The sequence below is a fragment of the Drosophila nasuta genome, chromosome 2R (genome assembly GCF_023558535.2).
Source record: "Drosophila nasuta strain 15112-1781.00 chromosome 2R, ASM2355853v1, whole genome shotgun sequence".
NCBI lineage: Eukaryota > Metazoa > Arthropoda > Insecta > Diptera > Drosophilidae > Drosophila > Drosophila nasuta.
The window spans coordinates 14,674,740-14,692,678 of NC_083456.1; the positions used below are offsets into that span (position 1 = coordinate 14,674,740).

The following is a 17,939-nucleotide window of genomic DNA, read 5'->3' on the forward strand; positions in this document are numbered from 1 at the left end:
CTTTTCTTTTTTTTTCTGCTTTCGCCCTTTCTCGTAGCCTTATTGTTTTTTCCTCATGGAAGGAACAAAAGTCGCCGCCACATTGATGGGCCATACACACACATATAGGAAGAAATTTGTATGGATCCATACATATGTGTGCGACCTTGTGTATGTGTGGCAGAGATGAAATATTCAATATTGCAACAAGATGAACGCGGCATTCAATAACATTAAAATTCCCATCCGTTTACGGGCCGGTGGAGGCCAACAAATGTCAACCGAAATGTGCGCAACTGCTGCCAATAAAAAGGTTAATGACAAAAAAAATAATAATAATATAATAATACAAATAAACATAACGAAATTTGTTGTCTTTGAGAGCAGATGACAGCCACGTGTTGACAGTTCAATAAGAAGCTCTTATGATTATGGAATGAATACTACATGTGGAAACGAAATAAAGTTTTATTAGAGTTGGCCAAATAAGATAATATTAACATTTCTTAGTAGTTTCAAAATTGATGATTTAATATGCAGAAATATATAACTTAATAAGATGGGAAGAATTGTTTTAACTCGTTTCGAATTTAAGTTGCCTGGGGTAATGCCTGAGCAACAATTGAAATGTTAATTTTTTATTCAATTAACTGCCAGAACGTATCAAAGAGAAATTAAAAATTAACACATGAACACACACGCACGCACACACACAGATGGATGTCTGAGTGATGTGCAAAAACTTTGTCTAATTGATTTTGAAGCAGCAGCGGTGCAGTGCAGACAAATGGCGTTCCATTAGCGTCAGACAAGTTGAGGCAGAACAAAAAATGGAAAGAGCGCAAGTCAAACTTACGTAATTTTTGTTGTTGTGTATTTCTGTTTATTTTTTTTCGTATAAATATGCAAACAATTTTTGTGGCTGTTTGGGCCTGGGCTGATTCCGATGTGCAAAGAGTGCTCCACACACATATACACACACACACTCAACTTTAAATTGCATTCATATTTAATGCAGCACCAGCAGCAACGCCAAAAGCGCGGCAGCATTACGTATACGCAATGTAGTGCTCCATTGGGACACATTGCTTAATTTCTCTGCAACTCAAATGTATGGGGACAAAGCGGGCGGTTGCAGGAGCAACCATGTGTGACACTCTCACACAGACACATATAAATATTCGCTGGTGTATGTGTGTATACATAAAAGCAAATGTCAAATGTGAAGAGCAGCAAACAGCAAAAGGAAGAAAAAAATCGCATAATGTATACGGCATTTTTGCTACATTTGCGTGCAGAGGGAGTAGCAACAAAAAAAAAACGAGCATTTGGGTGGCCAAAGGGCGACTTGGGGGGTGGTAACGATTTCATTTCATGGTTTTGCACTCGTTATGACTTTTGCCCCCTCGCCTTATGCTCTGCTTGCTTTTTATTGTCGCTCAGTTGCGATTGCGATGGTGCGTCCCCAAAGTGTGCATCGTTTTATGTTTACTAGAGGTAGAAATCGACTCCTCCCCGTCCACCCTTCACCATTCCCTACGCCCCTCTATGCAACCATACTACTTTTTGAAAAATTTCATTTAAACATCGTCCACCCACGAAACTCGACATCGGGTTCCCAAGCGCTGCAAGTTTTGTTTTTCAATTTAAACTTTAAATTTCACATGCTTTTTTATAACATTATATTCGGAATGTCGCAGCCGCCAGCTGTGACCGGGCCACCTCTCAAGAGAAAGGTGTTTTTCAAAATCGTGCAGGTGAGCCTTGAGAATTCATTTTCAATTTCTTGCCGACACACACAAAGCTAAAGTCAAAATTGTTTTGCGCAAATTGCTACATAGACCAACTAGACAAAGAGAACTAATTAAAAAACTTGCTGAGCAATCGACACAATAATATGACACAAGCGAGCTGTGATCTGCTCTGATTAAAATATCACAAGTTGAGCTAATGACAAAACAAGAGCTAACCCAATCATCATAAATAAATTGAAGCTATTAAACAAGATGTGAGCGAGAGAAAGAGGAGGAGGAGCAATAAAACTGCAGAAGGGATAAGCCAAACGAAAGGCAAATCAGTGACAAGCCAGCAACATCGCCAGCGCCATTGCCTGTGTCAGTTCGTGTCACCTAATTGAGTAAGTATCCTTAGCCGGACCCAGCAAATGGGGTCCTTGTCTGCTTCACACACACACACACACACACACACGCAGCACACATATGAGGGTAAGTGGCTTTAGCGCATCCTAACTCAGGCAGCTGGAGCAGCAGCAGCAGCAGCAACAGCAGTGGCAACAGTAGAAGTTGTGGCCATGTCAAGTTGCAAATGTACTGTGTGTGTCGTGTGACTCTGTTCTGTGGATATTTTATTTCATTTTATTGTATTTTATTCGTTTTTTCAACAACACGCGCACTTCTTTCTGTTGTTCTTGGTGAGCTTTGCTGTGTGTGTGTGTGTGCTTTTGTTTTTATTTGTGTTCATAACATAAACTTTGTATTTTTATGCGAGCAGGCAAAAGCAACAAGAGGAAAAGGACGTGGGAAATGCTGGCTGGCTGGCTGGATGGCTCTCTGACTGGCAGGACAACCAGGAGACCAAGTTGTTTGTGCTGGGAAATCAGTTAAGAACTTGGCGCACAGACTTGGCTTCAAACATACAAATATATATACAAATACGTATGTATATATGCGCATACATATCTTCAACGCTGTCCCCGTTAACACTCTGCACTTTTTGTTGTTTTACCACTTGAGTGGATTTTTGTGTTATTTCTGTTCGCTTCTCTCTCATTGCTGATTTGACTTGGGCGCAGACGGTGCGACATGCGGCATGCGGCATGAGGCATGCGGCCGGAGCATCATCATTTATTATGCGCGCCACAAATCGAAATCAGCAAAGCGACTTGATTAAGATTTAACTAAGCGTGCTCATTCACACACACACACACACACACACACGGTGCGTCGTGTCTCTTTGCCTCACACCCAGACACGTATGTGTGCATATTTAATATTAAATTAAATTGAAATTGAAATTCAAAGTGAAATTGAAACAATACACAGAATACAATAGGCACGCGCCATAAATTATTTTATATGTCAGCTCAATTTTTGTTGCTTGTCTTGCGACCAACAGCACAATGCAAAAACAAAAACAATCAAATAAAAACGAGAATGAACAACACAACACAACGAATAAAAAAAAACAACAAAAACGTTAATTAAACGAAAACCACAGGCCACATGCAACATGCAGTTTGTGGTTCCTGGTAATTAATAAAATCCGCAGCAACGAAATTCAACGAGGACACAGACTGATCCAAAAGCCACTTTGGGGACCGTTTCATGTTAGGGAATTAGCATTAACATTTAATATTCGCATTAATACCCTCTGTCAAATATGTAGCTATAAATAGGTAAGTCGCATTTAAATTTTCAGATTCATTATGTTTAACTATTGTCACATATGCGCAAAGGATGAACATTTTCAACCATTTAAATTCTTTTGAAAATTTTACTGCAGCATAAGTTTTTTATTTTAACTTAGGCAATGAAAAATGAATAAAGTTAAAGTGCTTTCATAAATAGTGTAGGGAATACTCTAGGGGTAGGGTAGGGTATATAATAGTCGCGTTAGGCTGTTTCTTCCTTTTTATTTTTTTCTTTTTCTGCTCTGGCTTTGTTTTTTTTGTGTGACGCATACGTATATTGCACATTGTTATAGCCAGACCACTGTCAACTGGCCATCAATCTATTGACTGTGTGGGGAGAAGGCGTTAAGCTGGCCAGCAAATCCCATGGTTACTGTTAGAATGAGGCGCGGTTTTTGTCTGGGGGCTTAACGAGCTCGACGCTTAAAATGATGACACAGACACAAAAGGGTTGAAACGCTTTGAGCAAATCGGGTTCTCTTTTATCTGGACGCCAGGACGAACGCCAGGACGTTGCGTCAGTCGCTTCAAGGCATAGACAGAAGCAGTCTAAACAATCGAAGGGATATTCACTTTTTTAGATGAGACTTTACCAAACTATAACTACAACTGTTTGAATTACAGTTTAAAGCAGAATAGATATTCAAAAACTACATTCGATTTAATTCAATAGCTTAAAAATAGGTGCAACTTTAGTTCAGCAAACAAAATCATAAATTACGCTCAAAAAACTAAGATTTTCCATAAGTTGCTGGAAACTTGTAAACTTTTGCCTTTGTCAAGGTCTTTTGAACTCTCAATCCCTCCATGTCTTATCTCCATATATCTATCGTATATGTACCGTATATATTCTCTTCTACACACACATTTCATAAGCGTCGTGTGCTCGTAATTCATAAAAAGACTGTCAAGCGTAGATATGTTTTAAAAGGCTTGTCAGAAACTTTTGCTAAAATCGTTGCAGGTGAGCATCTGCAGAAAATATGCACAGAAGAACGGCGGCAACTGCATTGACAGCGATAAGTTATATAGAATACAAACACAAATATGTACACACTTATAGTATAGATGTCTGTGTACAGGATATAAGCTGCATATCGTGAGAGTGTCGTGTGAAGCTGCAAGAGCTGCATAAAAATAAAATCGCTTGAAAATTGAAAAGTCATGTCAGCAGCGTTAGCACAGGAAGTAAACGGAAAATATATACATACATACATGCATATATACAGACTATATTTCGAAGGACCGGAGAAGGAAATGGACAGTAAATTGTAAATGCCGCTAGACTCTTCATTCAATCGAACGAAGCGACAATGCAAACAACAAATTTTACATGCCAATGCACTTGGCAGAGCAACGAAACAAACAAAAAAAAAAAAAAAAAACAATTACGAGTTTAATATATATTCATTTGGTAGAGCAAAGTCAATTCGCTGTTGCCGCTTTTGACTACTGAATTACAAAGCAGAGCAATGGGGCGGGGTGGGGCGGAGAGCAGTTGGCCAGTCGTCCTGTAGTCCTGTAGTCCTGAGCTGCCATTTTTTACTTTTAATGAAGCGCAAGAATTTCTGCTGGATAATTTGTTAAGCGCAGGACAGCCAAAAGGCAAAAAGCCAAAGGAGCCAGCAAAACACAGAGAAAAAAAGAAGCGAACTTAGACAGCATCAGACGCAGTGCAACAAGGACTCACACACACACAAGTAAGTTTATAGCGATGAAAGTTACGCTATAATTTGGCTTATTTCGGCCAGCAAAATTTATAGAGTCGAGATGCAAAATAGAGCGTTAGAATTAGCTCAGAAGCACAGCTGGATATCAAAAGCAAAAGAGGCAAAAGGGAAAGAGAAAGAGACACTGCAAGATAAATGACACGCAAATGCCAAGTGGCAGATTTTCATTTTTAATTAAAAGAACAGTCAGACCACGTCGCTTGCTTGCGCGCTTGCTTGATACTAGATGCGGCCAGGGTGACCTTTGATAATGCGCGTGCAATAAACCATAATTAAGAACGAGAAGAACACCGAATACACACTCACCTGTTGTAATGTTGTGCACGAAAATCTCACGCAAAAGCAGCAATTCATCTTCAGGTGCAGCGGTAATTGAACCAAATACATCGTCCTCTGGCCAGACTTCTCTGCAAAGATTATAAAATGTGATTAACTAGTGAAAACTTTGCCAGGGGTCAAATACTCTTCAAATTAAAAATGATAACCAACATGATAATAAATCAATTTAAACACCTAGAGAATAATATTTTTCGCATAATTGTATTATGGCTTCCACAATCATTTATGCTTTTGTCTTCGTCTCACTCAGGTGAAATTTAATGCAGAATTAAAATCAAATTTGTTCTTTTTGTGACATGACAGAGAGCGAGAGAAAACTTATTTAGATTGATTGAGCGAACGGTTGCTAAAGCATTTCATATTCGCACAATTTTGCAAAGTGGTTGAGAGAAGAAGTCAACTTTTAGCAATGGCCTACAATGGTACCTGCATCACAACAACCGCCACGTCATGAGCAACAATAACAACACAAAGAACAACAACAACAACAACAGGAACAACAACAATGTAAATAGCACTGTTAAAGCAACAATAACAAGATTCCATGTCATGCTGCAAAATCCGGACGCAGCACATGCAACAAGCGAAGCTTTTAGCTTTCACAAAATGAAATTGATGCGTTTAAAATTGCGTTAAAATTTCTCGTGTTGCTCAACACAGCAACACCAACAACAACATACACACACACACACATTTATGCTTGCTCCCAGAAGTCTCACCCCCAACCAACGGCAATAGAGAAGCCGTGTTGCATTTCTGGTTTCATTTTTGGTGCAGCACACAAATAATCCTTGCGTGCTGTTCATGTTGCAAATTGTGTGTGTGTGAGTGTATGTGTGTGTGTGTGCGTTAGTTTTTGTGTGATGCGTGCGCCAGTTGCAGGCTTTTGCGCCACTGCCGTTGCTGTTGCTGCTGTTAATTTAATATTTGAAAGCAGCTTAATATGCAACTCACACGCACACACAGATAACATAGAAAGTGTGTGTCTGAGCGAGAACTCATAAAAGAGAAAGAGACGGAGAAGAGATATAGATGTACAGAGTAAAAGAGAGAAGTAAATATCAACTGGCGAAAACGCTTCGCACCGAATGCTGGGACTCTCTCTCTCTTTCTTGCTGGCTGGCCATATCAGTGGATGCCACACAGCGAGTTGCAGTTGCAGCTTTGGGCCATTTCGTTTAGTTGCCGTTGTGTGTGTTGTGGTGCGATAGTGCAACTTATGTTTTTCGCTGTCAAGCGCCAATAAATTGACAGACATGCCACGTTCCCTGCCACACACACACACACACAACAGACACCTCGCACACGAATGAGGGCAACAGTTGAAAACAGTTTTAGATTTTTGCACGGCAAATTGTGAATCCTGTTTCGCGCAGAAGAAGCACAAGTTATGTCATCCTGCGGCCCGTTTGGGTACCTCTCATTAGTCCGTTGCCAAGGCTAATGCCAGTCGCAGTTCCTCGTAATTACAATTGCATATGCCACCGATGCTGGCTGGCTGGCTGGCTGGTTGATCTGTGCCCTGCAACATGTTCATTCAAAACTTATACAACATATTTAATGCGCAACTCTGGCGCTTTTTCCTATTTACCAGGTGACCCCACGATGCAATTAGTGGTTTCTGTGTGTGCTCGCAGAGCCTCAACCAAATATTGGTTAATTATATACCAGCAACAATCTAATATACACTGCTGACGAAGCGCATTTGACAACTGAAATGTGTGTTTCACAGAACTAACCCAATTATCGTTTGCCAACACAATAAATACTAATAATTTCCACCGAAAACTATTCATCTATAACCAATTGTTTTCATTTCTTGCGATTGGCAACGGATAAATTGGTTAAACATGATCTACAAGTCAGCTTAACAGCTTTAAATGCAAAGTAGTCAGTGGCAACAGTGCAACATCTCTAAATAAGCACAGCGACAGAGACACAGAGAAAGCAGACGCTGGCTAAAATAAGCTTAGTTAAGAGTCTGCTGGGCAACTGTAATGCGAAGAGATTGCAAATGGAGGCTGAAGGGAGACTAAAAGTTGCAGCTAAAATGAAGTTTGAATAAACATTTTTCGCATTTACTTCACTTAAAAGTTTTTCAAGCTGACATTTTTGTGCGCTCTGCTCGAGCTCGGCGCTCGACGATGCCATTAAGCCGGTGGCGGGAAAGCAAAAACCAAAACGTTTTCAGTTTTCCATCTCTCTCCACGACGGTTGTCCCTTTATTTTTTTATGTGTATTTTTTGTGCTCTTCACGTTGTTAATAAAATGAAAAAACATAATAGTGTGACTTGGCAAGTATTTAAAAATGCTGGAATGCACACACACACATACTCACACACATATTTATTTAACATTTGGAGTCTGGTTGGAAGGCACTTACATGCGAGGCCAGACACATATGTATGCAAAGTATACTCGTATGTACATGTTTATTTGTGTGTAAGTATAACTTTAGTTTATTTTCAATATTTTTGTTTACCCCAAAAATGCTCAGTGGCAACAAAAAATAACATACAAAATACATACAGCATATACATAACTCTCCAGACGCAGAGTGCAAGGCAACAGGGCGCAAAAAGTTGCAGACAAAAGGCAGATGAAGTGCGAGTGGGCGAAGGATGTATGCTGGGAGGGGGATAGGGGAAGGGCAAAGGATGAAGAAAGAGCCTTGCAGTAGGGTCTATGCACATCGTATTTTAATTTATTAGCACAAAAAGCGTCTAGACCTTTTTTAAGCTGTTACTGCAGCAACAGGAACAACTGCTACTCCTGCCATCTACATATATTTTAATGCAACAAATTTCGTTGGCAACAATTAAAATGCACATAAATTTAAATGAAGATACACAATGGACAAAAAATTGCGTATACGCCATGTACTCAGAAGAAGACAACCCCAACTGCTTTGCAATCAATACAATCTTGAAATATAATATATATTTTCTTACAATTGTCAATTGTCAATGATTGTTAAGGCACATCTGCGACATTATTCAGTGAATGTAACAATCTAATTGATTGTCAATAAGCCAAGAGCAGCGTTCCCTGAAACAGCGCATCTTCACTGTAGTGGCGTTATCAGCTCAGGTAGAAAATTTTAATGATGTTTATAAATAAATGGCTTGGAAATATTTAAGCCCCATTGCTATCTGAATGATGCGACAGCCTTTGACAGCGTTCAACATCTGTTTGGCGAACACCTTGCCTGCTCTCCTGCCTTCTCGCCTGGCTTGTTTAAATGTTGACGCGCAAGAAGGTAAATTATTTTCACGCAATTTTCCAGCACAAACAATAAACATGGGGGCTTTACATAATTGAGCTGGCAATTGAATTGAAACGCAGACGCCTTGAACTGAATCGTGCGCCCCACTAAAGCCAGTGACAGAGTTGATTGCGTTGCAGAGCCTGGGCACATAATGAGCAGCAACAGCAGGAGCTGGCGCAGAAGTTCCAGTGGCCGCGCAAAGGACGACACAGAATTCCGTGCCCAGCCATTATCTGTAGTTACCACAGCACCTGCCAACGCGACGACCACCGGCGACGGGGATGCGGGCGTGCGCTGCCTTAACAATAAATAAAAACTATTTAATTTAAGGACCACACAGAGCCAGAGCTGCTCTCCAGCCAAGGACAGTCTGTGTGCCAGAAAATCGCTGAGCAAAATATGAAATATAAACAGTAAACGTGAAAAGAGATAAAAAAAAGGAGAAAAGAACAAAAGAGAGAAAAATGGTAAAGTGCAGCATAATAGTGGAGTGTTTTCGCCTTGCAGATACCCTCGAGTCTTATTCATCACTTTAATACCATTGTGATCTAAAGGATTTCGACATATGCATCCCTTATGTATCCCTATATCCCTCTCATGCATTGCAATACACACAGGGTATTGAAGCAACACACAACAAAGCCAACAAGGGCAACGCAACGTCTGCATCGTTCTCTCGTACTCCACTTCTTACCTGGGTTAATTTATTATGCGAATTGCTTTTATACATTTTCTGCGCTGCCAACAATGGGGCGAAGAAAGACCTGACCCGCAGCCAGCAACAGTCAATGTCAAGTTATTAAAAGAAGGATTTTCAAAAGGATTACTGCAGCAAGTTGTTGCTCAATTTGAAAAATTTTCCTCAAAGCCAGGACCAATACACAATTGCAAGGCTAACTTACCTGGCAGATCGCAGCAAGGCAATTCCATGCTCCAACTTTCCGGTACGTAAGAATTTATTTATACGCATCATACAATCCTCGCTGAAAGCACAAAAATTTTAAGAAATTCACAATAGGCACATTGATATTATTTATAGAAATAGACGACTCACCGTTGATCATCAATGGACTTCTCCGAAGCAGCATCAAATGGCAAAGGTTGTTCATGTTCCGGCAATTGCAATTCTGTTGCCAAGAGCATGCTTACCTCTGAAGCCATTTCGGCCCATTTGCTTGACAGCTCTTCCTGGAATTTGTAATAAGCAGATTTTTAAATTAAAGAGATATTTACATTTGCCTTTTCAAAGACATTCGCACATAAAAATATGAAAAACGCAACCAAATAAAAAATAAAATCAGCTTGGCTAACATCGTTGGATAAACATGAAACATTTTATTATTTATCAGAAAAAATTATTGAACAATGTAAAAGTCATATGCGTAATGTTTGAAAAAGATTTAAATGCAAACCAAAATGTTCAATTTGATTTTATTCTTTATAAAAATTGCACGAATAATTGTTCATTTAGTGAATGATTTTCCCACTCCCGCTGCAGTTGCACTTGTATTTGCATGTTCGTCCTTATCGGCCTTGTTAACAATGCATATTTTAATTGCGCGTCTATCGATTGCAAGGACATTGGCATATTTTCATGTTTAATACCACATATTTTAATATGAATGCCGACAGAAAAACATTATTTTCAATACCCTGGGAATCATCAAGGACTGGCATTAGCCAGCTGCAAAATTAATAAATAGTTCTGATTAAATATGAAAATAGCATTTATGATTTTAATTACTAAACTATGAGATTTAGCTGGGAGTTACGATTGTCACGTTAAAGCTTTAGAGAGCTAAACAGGATATATTTTGGACGAATATACCAGACTGAAACGCAATTTCTGCATATTTTGAGCTATTGTATTTGGCATTTTTTCCGCTAATATGTTAACAGATTTTATGAAAAGCCGGCCAGACAAAAACATTTTTTCTGCCTGTTTTTAAATTTGCTGTTCACATTTACAATATTGTTGGCACTTTAACAAATGCCAAGTACTTGAATTTACAAATGAATTGTTCAAAAATTAACGTACACACACAATTGGGAGTTGATGGGCCGAAAAAAAAGGATCGTGATGAAGCTGACAACAATTGCAACAAAGCACAAAGATGGCAGCGGCTGTGCAAATAAATATGTCAAAAATTAGCACAGTTGAAGGCTTGCAGTCAACAAAAAAAGTAAAACAAAATGTGGACATGTCCGCTCGGACCACACGGCCAACATTCAGTGGCCATGGGGCCCAAAATGGCGGCCACAGAACTGCACTATGCAACGGCAGCTGCTGCGGTATGCTGAGGGTTTGAGGTGAACAATTGGCGAAGTGTTGGCGTTTGGCCGGAAATCACGCTTGGCGATGCAACCAACGCAGCCCAAGTGTTCAGCCAAAAAGAGAAAAACCATTTTTAAAAATGTCAGAATAACAAGAAATAAAATTAAATGTACCAAAATTTAATATTAAAATAAAATCAAAAGATTTTTAGTAATGTCATGATAAATAAAACTGAACCATAAATTACAATTTAATTGCCCTTTAATCATATTTTGACTCATGATGGATAGAGCCAGGTAAAGTTCCAAAAAGTCACAAAACAGTACTTTAGGAGATGAATGTAAATCAAATTGGTAACTGTAATAAATAGTTTAACTAAACTGCACATAAATAAGTATAGAAACGAGTAAATAAATGAAACCACCGACTTCAATATCGCAGCGAAGAACTTTATTTTATTTTTAACCATATTTTCAGTCAATTAAATTTCACGATCAAACCTATAAATCTTTTGCTGGTGCTGGGCAATATAGACGACAATTGTTTTTTTTGACCCAACCGCTGGCGCTTTTGGCTATTTGTTTTAAATTTTATTGCCAATTTAGAGAATATTTTATGGCGCACACAGCGGGTGGCAGCGAACACCAAATAGCGAATGGCGAATGGCGCGACCAGTGGCCAACACCCGCAGCCCAAATGATGTCACTTAATGCAGCAATTTATTTATAAGCATTAAAAATTTTCAATTTAATTTTCTGTTGACTCACCTCCGTTGGCTGTGGCGGCTTCGACTTGGACGCCGGAGGTTGCTTCTTGCGTTTGCCACCGCCAGTTCGACGCTTGTCCTGTACGACAACTGCATCCTGACAGAAGCGTTCCATCATTTTAATGAAAACATTTGCCGTTTCCACAACATCCCGTAGAAAAACTCTGTGTGAGAGGGGGGCGAGGAAAAGGAGGAGTTAGTAAATAAAATTATTCCATATGCATGCAGTAATTAAATTCTTTATTGCTGAAATTGAATGAAAACGCTGCAAAATATGACCACACATGATGAAAATTCAATTAAATATTGCAAATGGTTTATTATTATTTTTACAGCCTTCTCGAATAATACGTTTAATTCTATTCCCCAGTTCATTAAATCAAAAATGTGTACATTTATTTATCTATGACTCTCGCAGACGACACTTTGTGGTTGCCAATAATTAAATACAATACGTTATTAGTAGCTCTCTTGTTCTATTTTAAGCAGTCAAGCGTTGTTAAATTTAAAGTGATATATCAAATATGTGACTCTTTATTGCAACCTTTTCTATTAATAACTAGTTGACAGCATTGTTTTTAAACTCTCGATATATTTAGAAGTTCCAGGGTTATATTTATAACAAAGTTGCAGAGAGTAAAAAGGCTGCTTCCAAATTTATTGAAACTCATCGAGCACATTAAAAAGGCAAAACAAACGAACAAAGTTTGCCAGTGGCACCGCCCCGAAGCTATCGGCCTTTGGCGAACATTTTTGGGATGAGTTAACTAGCCCAACTCAATTCAAAATACGTCGTTGACTGATGATGTGGCCTCTTGTTCTTGCCCCCTTCTTCTGAAAATGTCGATGCCTTTACCGTTGATGCTGATGCTGATGCCGTTGCCGTTGACGTTGTGGATGACGATGACGCCTCCAATTAGCAAATTAGCCTTAAAAGGGAAAATGGCAAAAAAGCATTCCAACAGCAAACTGCCAAAATCAGCTGCCGCGTAGCCAAAAAGCTGGCGCAACTTCCGCATTGTTTTTAACCAAAAACCAAATCAAGAATGAGAAAAAATGGCGGATAAAAAAGGCAACGTCATTGTGTACGTCAATTTGTTAAAATGATTGATTGCTGTTTGAATAATGAAAATCGCGCGCGTCATAGAAAAGGACAATGCAAACAAGGCCATACCAAATTTACGTATAAATGATAGACAACAGCATGCCCTTTGACCTCTTCAATAGAAACCAAAACATTTCAAAATTGTGAACATGGCATTGCAAATATGCAAATGATGGAATAAATAACAGAAGATATCTGCCGAAAATTTGTGTACTTTTGTCCTTTTGTCAAGGATCTGCCATGCCACAAAATTTAACTAGCATTTTAACAACTCAGATGAACCAAACGCAGTAATCTGCTGGGTATTGAAATTGCCAAATTGCCAAACGTCAAGAAATTATCGTATAAATTCGCTGAATGGACGCCTATTGTTGAAATTCTCACTGTACATGATGCAGCTATATTTGCATATGTGTGTGTGTGTATAAAAGTGTGAGTGGTAATATGTGTATGTGCGTGAGCAACTGAATGCGCCTATGTGTCAAGTCCTGAAGCGCGCACTCTAATTGCCAGACCTGAACGCAGTTGTACTACTCGCCAAAAATATATCAAGAAAGAGATTGTCAACCAGTCTCAAGCTCAACCTAAAGATACGCTGTAATCACAGAGCAGTAACTCATATTCTTTATAATCAGAATACACTATTTGCTTATTTAACGCATTTTAACTTAAGATTAAATAGTATTCGATGAGCATTGATACCTTGATTATCCCTTTAATGCAGGGTATGGAAAACTCTTTTGAAAAAAACTTTAGAAAGTGCTGTGAATGGAAATACAATTCCGAAAAGGGGTCCCAATCGATGCGACAGCCTCCGAAATTTATGCAAATTCATTGTGAATTTAAACAGGTTCCACTAGAAGCTGTCGGAATTTTCGGAAATGCGGTCAATGTGCCGCCAGTGCACTATGTTGAATTTGACCCGTTTTCGTGGCCAAAACTCATTTTTCGCAAGTATTCAAATTTCCGTGTCTTTAATGTTACCATGTTGAGAAATGATCAAATCGCGATATTGTATACCGAAAATGTTAACTTAACAGTTTAATGTTAAAATAACAGCTGTTAAAGTAAGCTGTTGCAAGCAGACAATACGTGCAGTGTTAAATGTTAAATTTGCGATGCAATTTCAAATTGGCATATCTCCCACAAAAAATCATTGAATAATAAAATTCAAAAGGAATATTACTTCTTCAAGTTATTACTATGTATTGATACTAATATGTTGCGTGGTTTGTTCGTATTTTTCTAACAATTTGTATATTTAGCAAGTGTTGTCCCCTTGTCACTTTTCGAAAAAAAGTTGAACTTTCCAAAAGGTTTTAACTAAAATGTTCAAATTTGTTCAGTGAGTGTCCATATACATGTTGTAGATCTGTCAATTCTCAATTCATAACATGTAAGCTCATTATGCGTTTTTTGCGGTTTTTTGCGTAATTTGAATTTTTGGGAAGCAACATTTTGACCAGAATTGCAGAACTGCTAAAGCCTTTGCGATTTTTTTTTTCTTGAATAACTTCCATATTTATTATCCGATCTGAACCAAATTTTCAGGACGCATTTGAAATAGGACATTCATCATGTGTTCCAAAATTCGAGTCTCTAACTTGAAAATTGATTTATATATTCGCTTTTTTTCGATTTATGTGGGCGTTGACACGCCCACTTTTCTAAAATACCTTCCTATAGCAATAACCTTTATTATACAAGAAACCTGCATTCAAAAATCTTGTTAATTTAAAAAATTTTAATTTTGGCCACAAAAACGGGTCAAATTCAACATAGTGCAGTGCCAAGGGAAATGCATCTGTAATGAAAATGGTTGTCAGCATAGACACACCTCCACCACAACTGCAAACAGAATGCACTTGGCACAAAGGTAAAAACAAATCGAATGCAGCGAGGCAAGTTGAAATACAGCCGAATTGCAGTCTCAGTTGAAGAAATATGTGCACAAAAGTGTTGGATATCTTTAAATAATTGAATAGATTTCATAGCATACTTATTTGCGCATTTCAGCAACGGTTAACTGCTCTAACTGCAATTTGGCGATAAACCCAAAAGACTAGACTGATAATGCGGTTGGCTCATCAAAGCCATCCATCCATTTGCGTGTGCTGCCTGTCTGATAATAATAACTCAACTGCAATGCAAATCATTCGCAGCTATTTCTGCACTTGCCACAACACAGCCAGTCGCTGTGGTCGCCGCAAGTGGCAAGTGAAGCGGAAAAACAGCAACTACACAATGTGCAGCACTTGTCTATCGCGTTGGGTGCACACTGATTTCAGGTTTGCAACAAAATGCAAAATGCAAATGCAAACTATTCCATCAGCAAATTTTGTAGTGGCTCTCAACAACTTTTGCATTCTCGAATCAATCCACATGATTAAACGCCTATTAATCAAGTTGAAAGTAAATTTCATATTTTGCATATTTAATATGTGCAGCTGAAGTAAATTTAATATTAATTTTCTCACTTTTGACGGCACCTGACTAACTGTGCCCAAGCTGTCGAGTGATGAGGTTCAACGATGTGGTGGGAAGGGGAAAGGGGGCCAACTCCTGGTGTTTACTGACCGCAACGCTAAGCAACCGCAGTGCAGAATGCGGGTGCAACACTTGGCAGTGAGGGTGCTGGGCTGTGTTGTGTTGTAAGCATAGCCCAGGTAATGGTTGCATAACAAATTGCATGCCACAAACCATTTTACAAGCGCCAGCAGAGCAATGTTGCCTACCTACTACGGTTATACACATCGTTGCAACGATGCGACAATGCCATTTGAGCCACATCCACACACACACACACACACATCTCAACCCCAGCAGAAAGCCACAGTTAAGGGCCACTCAAACTCATGTGTTGCCAAATGGGACAAAGATAAATCGTTAATAAATTATTTATAATTAATTTGTATGTGCGCGGTTTGTTGCTTGCCACTCATTGTTGCCACTGCTGTTGTTGCCGCTGCTGCTGCTGCTGCTGCTGCTGCTGCTGCTGCTGCTGCTGCTGCTGCTACTGGCCATGGTTGATTTGATATTCGCGTTTACGTTGATTAAATGGACAATAGCAACAACAATGACAACGCCGTTGAGCAGCATTCAGAATTAATTAGAAGACTTGGGTGTGGCCTGGGGAGGATTGTGGGTTGAGGCTTGCTCCTGTTCCTGCTCCTTCTCCAGCTCCTTCAGCTGCTGCTGCTCCCAGTTTGAGCGCATGTTGAATAAATGATAAAATGTAATTGCGCCGAGTCTTGGGGCAAATGTTGAGCGAGTGATGCTCGTCGCCATAAGACGTTTATAATGAAAATATTATTAATTATGACAGCAACACAACGATACAACAACAACAACAGCAGCAACAACAGTAACAACAATCACTGGCCCCTCACAATGATGAGTGATGGGCGCTGATTGCAGCCCCCCGCGGGCAACAATCTGCAACCCAAACCCAAACCGAAACCCAACCCGATGCTGAAGGCTGGATGGAGACTGTAAATGTGCCCAGGCTCATAAATAATTCATGCGAACGCCGAAAGGCTTCAATCTCTCAAGTGCTCAAATTTTGATTGCAGTTCAAAAGGCAACGGCACTTAGTTACTTTATCGATAATTGCAAAGATTAATTGAAAGCAATGTCTATGCAGGTTTCGTATAATTTCCCAGTTAATATTTAATCGATCGATCTGATTTTTGCCAGCAATATTATCGCTTCAATAGCTCGCCAATTGCATTACAGCAACAACTGTCATGAGTTTGGCAAATAGTTGAACACCCTACAAAACTACAAGCTACAAAATGACACCCTACAGAAACTACACCTTATAAAAGTACACCCTATAAATGTGTACCCTATAAAAGTGCAACCTACAGAAGGATTACACAATATTATTCTGTACATCTAAAGAGGATAACTTGCAGTCGTGCAACTGCAACTCGTCTACCAAATGCAGTTGCATTTGCTTTATTGCCGCATGCTGTCAATTTCATGTTTGCGCGTTAAATTAATTTAGTCAGTGCTTTGAAAATTCCGAATGCATTCCCATCCGCCTAATGTCTGTCTATATCTGTGTCCATCTCTTCATTCAGCAGACTGACACGTTGATAGTTGAACCCACATTGATGTGTGTGGTGTTTGCCAACACGCACTGTGGGCCAGCACACTAACTAAAGGTTGCAATAGATAAATGTAACGAGCTCGCTACAAAGCGTAAATGAAATAAGAGACTCGAGAAGATATTTGTAGCTAACAATTTAGGTATTTAAATTTACTTGAAAATAATACTGATTTCCCCATGGTACCCGTTCTGTTTGCCACCGATGGAAGTGACACAAAAACACACTTTCCGACCCTCATTGCAGGTACCAGAAGCAAAAGCAGATACAGATGGAGATGGAGCGGTGGCATCCACACCATGTTGCATCAGTTTGTTTGACAGATAAATTTGTGCATCCGTTTAGAAATATTCAAGTGAGTTTAGCTTTTCATGCCTCGCATGAGAGCTAAAAAAAATTGCAATTATCTAAATGGATTTCGATCGAAGGCTGCTGCAAGGCGAAATGAGGAAAGCAAACAGAAAGGGAAAGAGTATCCCAAAACTTTTTAAATGGCAATTGAAAGCGCATGCACGTCGACTACAGTCCTCAAAGCTTGCCACACACCTCTGTTGCAGTAGCAGTTAAGCTGCTGTTGCTGCAGCTGAGTTATTCTCTTCTGGAGCAGTGCTTAACTAACTGAGAGGGTAACTAACTAACTGTGTGTAAGTGGGTAAGTGCTGTGTTGTTAATGAGTCTGAAAGCACTGCTGCATGCCAACAGTGTAAGTAGCTATGTAAATCAGTTAAAGGCCACCACAATGTCGGCGCCTCGTCTCCGCCCCGACAGTTTGGCAACATGGCAATTAGAATGCAGCTGGCAAGGTGCAACACCCCAAAACTACAGTCGATGCTCGACATCCGCTGGCTCTCAACGAGCGTTGTCCTCATTCCTTATTCCTATTCCCCTTTCCCGTGTGTGTGTGTTAGTTACCAAATGCTATAATTTTAATGCCA

At 39.4% G+C, this 17,939-nt stretch overlaps 1 protein-coding gene across 1 annotated transcript in view; it reads right to left on the reverse strand.

Moving 5' to 3' along the window:
• The window catches only part of LOC132784330 (protein timeless homolog), a 64,372-nt gene that overhangs the window by 34,139 nt on the left and 12,294 nt on the right, over positions 1-17,939 (reverse strand). Inside the window, exons 8-11 of the mRNA XM_060789868.1 lie at positions 11,789-11,951; positions 9,801-9,934; positions 9,649-9,729; positions 5,446-5,546 (exon numbers count right to left, since the gene is read on the reverse strand). Coding sequence (XP_060645851.1) covers positions 5,446-5,546; positions 9,649-9,729; positions 9,801-9,934; positions 11,789-11,951 — 479 coding nt within the window. The remainder of the gene's footprint in view (positions 1-5,445; positions 5,547-9,648; positions 9,730-9,800; positions 9,935-11,788; positions 11,952-17,939) is intronic.